The 11,894-nt window shown below is 32.3% G+C and overlaps 1 protein-coding gene across 1 annotated transcript in view; it reads right to left on the bottom strand.

Moving 5' to 3' along the window:
- Positions 1-540: 540 nt before the first annotated feature.
- The window catches only part of LOC122815747 (vomeronasal type-2 receptor 26-like), a 50,322-nt gene continuing 38,968 nt past the window's right edge, over positions 541-11,894 (bottom strand). Inside the window, exon 4 of the mRNA XM_044088510.1 lies at positions 541-1,442. Coding sequence (XP_043944445.1) covers positions 541-1,442 — 902 coding nt within the window. The remainder of the gene's footprint in view (positions 1,443-11,894) is intronic.

Genomic DNA, 11,894 nt, shown 5'->3' with positions numbered 1-11,894 from the left:
AAAAAGTGGTAATTATGAAATTTTAAGTGTTGTGACCACAAATTGTAAAATAGAATGTGTTTTGGTCATTATCTTTTGTTCAGGTATATTGTCAATGCTATTGCTGTTTCGACAATGGCAATTTCTCCTCGGCATCTGGTCTGTCACTGAAATTACCTCTTCACAATATCCTGAAGGCCGTAGTCTTGAATTTCCATGCTTATCTTTATCTACATTAATGCAGGTACGTTTATAGAAAGAATGTGTCATTCCAGAGAAATAGCCACAATGGTAATACCATCAACCATAAAGACAATTGGAAACTGCATGCAATTTCAAAATTCCCAAAATAGCAGTTTTCTTCTTGGCATAAAAAGGATACAGTAAACTAAATTAATAAAACTGGTTTCAGGGATATTTATTTAAGTTAGAAATTCAACCTTTTAGCTTAACGAGTGGTAGAGTACATAATTATTGTAGCAATATTACAACTGCTTCTACTAATAGCAGGATAAAGATGTGACTAGCTTCACAGCATGGTTCTGTCCAGACCCTGGATACTTACGGTTTACTGCTCTGCTGTCTCACAATGTATCCTCTAGTGTTCATCTCTGGCCTTATTATAATAATATAGCATTTGGGTGAAAAAATACAAAGTAGTAAACCACTGCTAGATGACAGAATTGCAAAGACTTCTACAGCAACCATGTATTTCCCCTTTGTGCTGATGTAAGCAGGTATGAATGAAAGCCACACACTTATAAAAACAACCATGCTAAATGTGATATATTTGGCTTCATTGAAGCTATCTGGTAGATTTCTGGCTAAGAAGGCTATTATAAGGCTTACACTGGCTAATAAGCCTAAATATCCCAGCATGCAATAGAACATGAATGCCAATCCCTCATTACACTGAATCACAATTTTTTCTGGAAGTTTTTTGTCAGTCTCTGAGAAGGGTGGTGAAACAGAGAGCCATATGATACATATAATAAACTGAAACAAAAATCCACAAAAGATAGTAAAAAATGATGCCTTCGGCCCAACCAGATTCTTCAACTTACTTCCAGGTTTTGTGGCTTTAAAGGCAATCACTACTGTGATGGTCTTTGCCAGCACAGATGACACACAGATGGAAAAGAAAATGCCAAAAGCTGGTTGCCTGAAAACACATGTCTCATTCCTTGGAGGGCCAATGAATATCAATGCAGTCAGTACGCATAATGTAAGGGTTACAAGGAGGAAGTAGCTAATTTCATGATTATTTGCTTTAACTACTGGTGTGTCATGATACTTTATGAAGACACATAGGACAGCGATAGGTAAAAGCGAGAAGATTACAGCAATGACTGCTAATGATGTACCTAATGGATCTTCAAAGGAAAGAAATTCAATGAATTTTTTAATGCACAGATCTTTTTCTATATTTGACCAGTAATCTTCTGGACATTTTACGCAATTCCCTGTAATGATACACAAAAATGGGAGAAAAAAGTATAAATGTCATACATTCTGTTTTTTTTTTTACTCAAACTGTATAGATTTGTCTTATGTGACATTTCTATGCATCACTTTTCTAACGCAGTACAAATTCTGTAAGCTATTAAACTGCTGCAATACACGGTGTGGTAAGAAGGTATTTTAAATTCATTTTTATTAATAATCAATTTAAAACATGCATGAACTGTTCATGAAAGAGAAATAAGTATTTATATATAGCTATTTACAGTTAAACTACAATCTTAGGAAAATATTTTACTGTTTAATTAGACTACAATTTTATATATATATATATATATATATATATATATATATATATATATAATTATTTTCTTAAAATCATTGATTTGAAAAAAAAAACATTCACAGATTCTCTGTTTTAGCAATTGATGCTGTTGCCATGAAATATGTGCAGGTTCAGTTATACCTAGAACTTCAACAGTGGCAAGTTTAAGGTCATTGGTGAGAAACAGGTGGAATGTCTGTAACCATTTTATTAGGTATAGGCATGTAATCATGTTTATCTCTGTATTTCATTTAGTAAGCTAAATTTTCAATGAGTTCTTTTAATGTACTGTCATTTAGTCTTTGTTCATCATGTCTTAGTTTATGCCTTTTATGTAATAGTAGGCATGCTAAGATTTGTCGCATGTACTGTAAAATGTTTAACATTCCGTGCAGAGTCTGCATGTCGTCCTTGCATTCTCATGGATTTCCTCAGGTGCTCTGGTTTCCTCCCACATTCAAAAGACATACATCTAGACCATTTCTCCATGGTGCTCCACTGAAAATGGGTTCTGTCCCAGTCAGACTTTTCTGGTAAACAAATGTTAAATAAATAAATTTTAAATGTTCTGATGACTGCACTTGCTGATAAAAATTACTATAGATTGGCTATAGAAATTCTTGCAGAAATTATACTCAATAATCCAAGAATAAAAGGAATAGAAGTCTATGACCAGCACATATCTAAAATAATGCTTTTTTCTGATGATATTTTATTAACCCTATCAACCTCCAGAGAGTCATTAGGAGAGCTAGAAGAAGTAATGGAGAAATTTTATAAGATTTCAGGTCTACACTTTAATAGATCAAAATCAAAATTTCTATTTTTAAATAAGAAAAAAGAACTACAAGTTACAGATAAATCCATCATAGGTAAACGAGAACTTACACTAAATTATTTAGGAATAGTGTTATGCAAAATATAGACAAAACAATATTAATAAATTATAAAAACATTATTGAAACAATAAATATATATATATATATATATATATATATATATATATATATATATATATATAAAAGTGGACCGAAATTATATTAACTTTTGAAGACATTGCAATTAATAAAAATGGTCATTGCCAAAAATACTATATGTGGCATTAGCAATACAGTTAATTTCTGAAAGATGCATTCTTAAAGAAATAAACTCATGTTTAATAAAATTTTGATGGTATCCCTAAAAGAATAGAGTAGCTCTAACTCATCACATTAGACCATGGAAACAAGGAGGACTGAACTTCCCTAATATAGAAACATATATAAAAGCATCTGTGCTTAAAACTACAATAGACTAGATAAACCCAAATTATTTTGCCAACTGGAAAGAATTAACAACAGCTATATTAACAAATGAATTTAATCTGTTAAAAAATGTTTAATAGTAGACAAATCAAACAAACCCTGGTACATACTATGCATAAGTATACAATATAACATAACAAAACCTTCTAAAACAACACTGATTAATCATTACATCAATTCCTTTAGGAAACTTATCAATGCAAACATAGATCTAAAACTTTGGTTTGACCTTTTAACCCCATTTACCATCACTAAGAACTTTCCTCACAAAGTATATAGGGAAACAATAACCTCCTGGGAACAAAATGGATTCTTATGCTGGTTTTAATGTGTAAATAAATTAAATGTTTTAGATATACGTATGATCAAAACTGCTTACAATATTCCAACACAGGACTAGTTAACCTTACAAAGCATTCTAATGTACACTCAAGATGTATGCAGATTAATTAATAATTCCTTATTTAAAGATATTCCAAATCTAATAAGTTTTCTGTATGAGTTTATATATAATAGTTGTGAAAAGAAAAATTCAATTTCAAATCTATATAAAGAGGTAATAACATATAAACATATAACATGTATTTAGATGTCTTTTTATAAGTGTCTGAGAATGGTTTTAAATCTACTATATACAGGAAACCAACTTTCTCCAACACTTACATTAGATTTACCAGCACCCATCCATTATATCAAAAAAAGAGTATAGTCAAGGGGCAATATGTTCGGGCTTGTCGCATGACTTCCAGTGAAGAAGATTTTCTGGAAGAATGTGACAAACTCAAAGAAATGTTTATGCAGAGGGAATACCCTATAGAATTAATAATGGATATACAAAGAGATGTGTGTAGTAACAGACAAGGGAAATTTAAACCTGTTTTACGGACTGGACCAATACAAACTAAGGTTTCAACATGCCCAAAGGATGGTGAAATAGATTCTACACACAATAATATTTTTATTACTAACTTCAGTGCTAATGCCCATGTCATTAGAAACATAGTACAAGGTGAATGGGCAAAATTCAATGAATATACTGATTTACCCAATCTAAAAGGGAAAACTATAAAAACTGTGTTTCGGAAAGGGTTAAATATAAAGAATTTGCTGGAAAGCAATAATTTTTCTTCTCCATTTTCCAATAAATCCAAGGGTACATACAAATGTGGGGTATGCCCACAATGTAAATATATTACACAACAGAGAATATTCTTAACAGCTAGGAAGAAATGCATAGTGACCTTTAATTATTCCAATTGTAATTCCCAGGGGCTAGTGTATGTTGCCTTATGTAGAGAGTGTGAAGGATTCTATATAGGAAAGACTGAGAGAACCTTGAAATGCAGAATATATGAACACATGAATGATATTCAGAAGTGTAGTTCGAGAAATGCTTTATTCAAACACACACTTTTATGCCCCTAAGCAAAATTTCATTTTTTTGTGGTAGAAATGGTACCCAGAGAACCAAGGGGAGGCCCTTGGAAAACTAAATTGGAATATAGAGAAACATATTGGCAAGTAGTACTTGCAGCCAATAAATATCCGGGTATGACTGAACACATAACTATTGCCCCCTTACTTAAGCTTAGATCAGCGAAGTTATAATATATATTATATATGGGGATTAGGCAGATCATTTATCGTTTATTGTGTTTGTCTGGGTGTATTTAAATGCTGGAAAAGGTAGTCCATATGGTATTATTTATCAATTTGTGTTATATAAAAATGTATTTTATTTTTATATATATGTATCTTTATTTATATGAATTATGTGTTTTTGTAAAAGCTTGTTAGCATTAGATTTGTAAAATATAGGAGATGATTTTACATCTATTTAATATTTTTATTGCCTGAGAGCATGTTCCTTTAATAATTAATTGGTTTATTGAATTAATGTCTTAATTAGAAGGGTATATAAAGGAAGCGAACATATTCAAGCTTTTATCTGATGAAGTTCGAGTGCTACTCCTACGAAAACGCTCTGTGATATTTAGCAACGTTAATATTTTCATTGTGAAAATGTTTTGTGGCAGTTTTCTTTCACCATTAAAGGCTGGATTTTATTTGGTGGCCTTGCCTTCGCTTTCTGTTTTATAGAAAACATGTTGTGGCCGTTTTCTTGGCTTATCTACTTCTTCCTGCTGTGGTCTGCTGCACACTACGACTGGCTTTTGTTTCATTTGTGTTTTTTACCAGCCTTTCTCCCTTTTTGGTTTCAGATTAATTAATAATTCCTCATTTAAAGATATTCCAAATCTAGTAAGTTTTCTGTATGAATTTATATATAATAGTTGTGAAAAGATAAACCCAAATTATTTTGCCAACTGGAAAGAATTAACAATGGTTATATTAACAAATGAATTTAATCAGTTAACAAAATTTTAATAGTAGACAAATCAAACAAACCCTGGTACATAATATGCATAAGTATACAATATAACATAACAAAACCTTCTAAAATGACACTGATTAATCATTACATCAGTTCCTTTAGGAAACTTATCAATGCAAACATAGATCTAAAATTTGGTTTGACCTTTTCACCCCATTTACCATCACTGAGAACTTTCCTCACAAAATATATAGGGAAACAATAACCTCCTGGGAACAAAATGGATTCTTATGCTGGTTTTAATGTGTAAATAAATTAAATGTTTTAGATATACGTATGATAAAAACTGTTTACAATATTCCAACACAGGACTGGTTCACCTTACAAAGCATTCTAATGTACACTCAAGATGTATGCAGATTAATTAATAATTCCTCATTTAAAGATATTCCAAATCTAGTAAGTTTTCTTTATGAATTTAGATATAATAGTTGTGAAAAGAAAAATTCAATTTCAAATCTATATAAAGAGTTAATAACATATAAACATATAAATATATAACATATATTTAGATGTTTCTTTGCAAGTGACTGAGAGTGGGTTTAAATCTATTATATACAGGAAACCCACTTTCTCCAACACTTACATTAGATTTACCAGCGCCCATCCATTATATCAAAAAAAGAGTATAGTCAAGGGGCAATATGTTCGGGCTTGTCGCATGACTTCCAGTGAAGAAGATGTTCTGGAAGAATGTGACAAACTCAAGGAAATGCTTATGCAGAGGGAATACCCTATAAAAGTAATAATGGATATACAAAGGGATGTGTGTTGTAACAGACAAGGGAAATTTAAACCTGTTTTACAGACTGGACCAATACAAACTAAGGTTTCAACATGCCCAAAGGAAGATGAAATAGATTCTACACACAATAATATTTTTATTACTAACTTCAGTGCTAGTGCCCATGTCATTAGAAACATAGTACAAGGTGAATGGGCTAAATTCAATGAATATACTGATTTACCCAACCTAAAAGGGAAAACTATAAAAACTGTGTTTCGGAAAGGGTTAAATATAAAGAATTTACTGGAAAGCAATAATTTTTCTTCTCCATTTTCCAATAAATCCAAGGGTACATACAAATGTGGGGTATGCCCACAATGTAAATATATTACACAACAACAGAGAATATTCTTAACAGCTAGGAAGAAATGGATAGTGGCCTCTAATTATTCCAATTGTAATTCTCAGGGGCTAGTGTATGTTGCCTTATATAGAGAGTGTGAAGGATTCTATATAGGAAAGACTGAGAGAACCTTGAAACGCAGAATATACGAACATATGAATGATATTCAGAAGTGTAGTTCTAGAAATGCTTTATTCAAACACACTCTTTCATGCCCCCAAGCAAAATTTCATTTTTTTGTGGTAGAAATGGTACCCAGAGAACTAAGGGGAGGCCCTTGGGAAACTAAATTGGAATATAGAGAAACATATTGGCAAGTAGTACTTGAAGCCAATAAATATCCGGGTATGAACACATATCTATTGCCCCCTTACTTAAGCTTAGATCAGCTAAGTTATATTATATATTATATATTATATATTATATATGGGTATTAGGCAGATCATTTATCGTTTATTGTGTTTGCCTGGGTGTATTTAAATGCTGGAAAAGGTAGTCCATATGGTATTATTTATCAATTTGTGTTGTATAAAAATGTATTTTATTTTTATATATATGTATCTTTATTTATATGAATTATGTGTTTTTGTACAAGCTTGTTAGCATTAGATTTGTAAAATATAGGAGATGATTTTACGTCTATTTAATATTTTTTATTGCCTAAGAACATGTTCCTTTAATAATTAATTGGTTTATTGAATTAATGTTTTAATTAAAAGGGTATATAAGGGAAGTGAACATATTCAAGCTTTTATCTGATGAAGTTCGAGTGCTAATCCTACGAAAACACTTTGTGATATTTAGCAACGTTAATATTTTCATTGTGAAAACGTGTTGTGGCCGTTTTGTTTCACCATTAAAGGCTGGATTTTATTTGGTGGCCTTGCCTTTGCTTTCTGTTTTATAGAAAACGTGTTGTGGCCATTTTCTTGGCTTATCTACTTGTTACAGCTGTGATCTGCTGCACACTATGACTGGCTTTTGTTTCATTTGTGTTTTTTACCAGCCGTACTCCCTTTTTGGTTTCAGATTAATTAATAATTCCTCCTTTAAAGATATTCCAAATCTAATAAGTTTTCTCTACGAATTTATATATAATAGTTGTGAAAAGAAAAATTCAATTTCAAATCTATATAAAGAGTTAATAACATATAAAACAATTCCCAAACCATCATACTGGCAGTTCTTAACAAAAGGTCAGTCATTGCAGTTAACAGAAGAAATTAAAACTAACATCATAATATCAGTTAATTATACTTCTAACACACAGTACTGGAAAATATTTAACTGGAAATACTTACATAGAGCATTTTTAGCACCAGATAGAATTAAAAAGATCAGTACTACTACAAAAGGTTTTTGCTGGAGGTATGAAAAGTCAAATAAAGCAGACTGGATTCATATTTTTTATGATTGTAATAAAATTAAATCATATTGGAATGGAATCAATCATTTTTTACAAGCTTTATTTAATGAATCCTTTACCTTAACTAAAGTATTGATTATACTAAATGTAAATGAGGGTCCCTATCTGAATAAGACAAATATGTATTTGTTATAGACAATACTTGCTACATCTAGGAAACGTGTAACCAGAAGGTGGAATTCAAATACACCCCCAATCTTGGAAGAATTCTATACTTTACCGAAGACAACTGCATCGATGGAAATAAAAATCAAAGAACTACAAATCTATCCTAGGCCATTGGTAAATAATCCTTGTAAGAAAGTTATATCTTTGTTGGACACTCTGCAATAATCAATTTTGTATCTCTGATAACTGATCTGTTAATTCTATATTTAATAACATACAGTGTATATAATTGAAAGTCAGGCTATTGTAAATATTGTATATAGTTGTTTAAAATGATATTTAAAAATATTATGTAAATGTTATTTTAATTGAAAATAAAAAAAAATATTTGAGGAAAAAAATTACTATAGATGACAGGTAACATCAGCTACTGCAATGTTGATTCAAAGTGCATTAAACACATTCCATAGCAAATGAAAATAAACCCATAGAAAGGGTTAAATACAATATTACACAGTTTTTGATGCAAAAAGTGTGTAACTTTTGCATTTAATTCTGTTGATGACAGCCCCTAGACAACTTTCTTGAAGCAAGTACTCCTGCCTTGACATTATGAAAGACTGACCCCACAATTCCTCTTTAATAAAGTTTGTTCATATGCTACTGTATTTCCATATTAATTGCAGCAACAGAGGAATCTTATATCCTATTATGACATGGTGCCACTTTTGTGTATTTGATTCAAGCTCATTATGTTGATCATTATTTAATTATACAGGGAGCATCGCCAATTCAGATAAGCAACTCTCCAAAATCACAAAATAAATAACATCAACAAATCAACTTAAGCATATAATGACTACACTGTCTCATACAAAATAGTCTCACCATAAGCAGCATCTCAGCTGTAAAGTGTTGTGTGAAGCTTAAAGTCTCATGTTTCTGCTTTAATCTGGCAATGCATGCATCAAACCTAAACACAGTGTAATTTAATAGAAAAAACATGAAAAGACACCTAGAAAATATGCAATCCACATATAAAATAAACAATAAAACTGCATATGCACTTAAAACTGTAGACAGGCATGAACCTGTGATAATCCCCTTCCCAAACTTGACAGGCAACACTAAATTAGCACGCAGCTGCCATAGCCCCCCCCCTGCAGTGAAGTTATTCAATAGTCTTGTTTTATTGTCAATGTTATTTATTTATTTATTTTTTTCTTAGTGATCTCTTTGTCAGTTGTATTTCTCTCATGATTTTGGAGAGTCACCTATTATGTACAATTAAATGACAATAGAATTAACATGCTTCAACTTAAATTAAGGATGTCACGTCTCTCAAATAAACATCCTGCATTGAAAATGAACACAAAAGATCCTGTATTGGTGAAATCATTATGTAAATAAGTAATTAAATGTTCTTGTAAAAATGTATTTTATTACCCAGAATTCTTTGCTTGAATACCTAAATCATTTATTATTCATACAGTAACTACATTTTGTGGATGTGGTCATAAATAAGTAGACATTGAAACAAAACACCTATATCTATATCTACATCTACATATATATGTGTAGAAGTAAATAAATTTAGGAATTCATAGAGTACACTATGAACCTTTATGAATTAAAAAAAAACACCAGTATTGTGCAGCAATATGCTCTGTTTTGAAGACATGCACCATTATGTAAGGCTGCCTGAGCAACCATGATGTATTCAAAAAAGGCAGTCCCAGGAGAGAGGCATATGCTAATTAGCCATGTGTTGTCTGTTCCAGAACTGCCTCTGGGAAGGCATCTATGCACACGGACATTCATGAAATCACTCAGATATATAACTCAACATGGTTGGCCCCATCATGTTGAGGTAATGTACATGGTCAAAACACAGTGATCTTCTACCTGCATATAAAGTACCATGGGGATCAGGGGTAGGGGGAACCACTAGCTACTAGGGATACTATACTTGTTCCATAATGGCACCAACAGCAGTACAGGGATGGGGGGAAGGGGTTGAAGGGAAGTGCTAGCCAACATGGGTACTACAATTGTTAAACAAGTGCATGAACAGCAGTACAGGGATGGGAAGATTGGAGGGAAGCACTAGCCAATATAGATAACTGCATTTGTTTCATAATGACACCAACAGCAGGACAAGAATCAGTGGGTGGGTGGGGGCCCACTGGTGAATACTTGTGTCTTAACAGCATTTAAACTCAGGGACATGTATGAGGACTGTGATGTGTGTGTGTGTGTGTGTGCGTGTGTGATTATGTGCATTTGTATCTGAATGTGTACGTGTGTGTGTGTGTGTGTGTGTGTGTGTGTGTGTGTGTGTGTGCGCGCGTGTGTGTGTGGCAGAATGAATGAGGTGGGGCTGCCAGTGCCTATTTGATGCAGCCACAGCAATTAACTACCATGACGTGCAGATCAGCAGTGGTCTAGATGTTTTGTTAGTAGCAATGATTTAGTGAAATGCAAATTAGCTGATAATGAAGACTTTCCTCATTGATAAAAAATGTCATTGAATCACAAAATACCAAGTTATGGGATCAAGGATCATTCATTAATACCTAGGAATGTATTCCAGAAATCAGATGGATTTTGATTTCTAGTTTAATCTCATAAAATGAAAAAAAAATGTGTATCGTTTTCTGTAAAGTTATACTGCAATGCTTAGTTTTCTAAGGAACACTCTTTTTTGTCACATGAAGACATTTTTTTCTTCTTTCTGTAATGTTGAACTACAATGCTTATTTTTCTGATGAACATTTTTATTTTGTCATTCGAGAAATATTTTCCTTCTTTCTGGGGTGATAATTGCATCCCACTAGTTTTATGTTTCGGAGCTCCATTTTACAGTTTTGCAGAAATGCCTCTTAGAACAGGTGGCATACTGTTAAGTACTCACATTGTTTTTTTTTCCTTCCGTAGCCCAGCTTAGGCTATGGCTGCTATCACTGAAGATAAGATCTCTGCGAATAGTCTGATCACAGATATCAGCTGCTTATAATCAATCTTTACCAAAATTCTACAAAAGAAACATCTTAGAGTCAATAGTTTTGTTTTTTTCATTTATTTGTTTATTTGTGCTTGTTAACTAGGTATTTAAGATGACTAAAACTGACCTGTTTCCACCATGACAGGCTCATTAGACAATATAAATACAACAACACATGCACTGTAGTGCAATCTTGGTTATATTTGCGGTGTTGGTTAACTATGGCCATTAGATTAATTCATTTTCATTGTTAAGCTTTTTCAGAACGTTAAACTTTCACTGTTTAATGTTCGATTAGTAGCTGTTCACTGTAATGTTTTTTGATGCGTGAACATAGACCTGAAAAATCACAGTAAAAGTACTAGCATGGGATTAGCACTGCATGCAGTAACAGGCCGTACCATTATCTTCTTCACTGTATGTCGGGTTATAGACATTATGTAGAGAAAGATACCTTGTGATTCCATAGTGCTGTCATATGATGCAGTTTGCAATGGTAAAGTGCAGCTGACACTCAGATTTATGCTGTAATGTCATCCATTGTCCCTATAGCATTAGAAAGAGTTAGTTTCAATTAGTTGTTTCTTCACTTGTGCTTTATAAATCTGTGTAATTCCAGGTTGTTTGGGCTAGTCTGAAAAAAAACCTTTACCAGGCTGCATTTCTGAAAGGGCAAGAGAAGGTGAGAAATTCTGTAACATAGCTTCATGGGAAATTTTGCAACATAGCTTCAACTGTGCATAACATTTGAGACTGTAATTT

The sequence above is a fragment of the Protopterus annectens genome, chromosome 1.part1, assembly GCF_019279795.1.
Source record: "Protopterus annectens isolate FY-2018-M chromosome 1.part1, PAN1.0, whole genome shotgun sequence".
Classification (NCBI taxonomy): domain Eukaryota; kingdom Metazoa; phylum Chordata; order Ceratodontiformes; family Protopteridae; genus Protopterus; species Protopterus annectens.
Note: the sequence above shows the minus strand (reverse complement) of the source record. Positions and strands in the feature narration are given on the sequence as shown.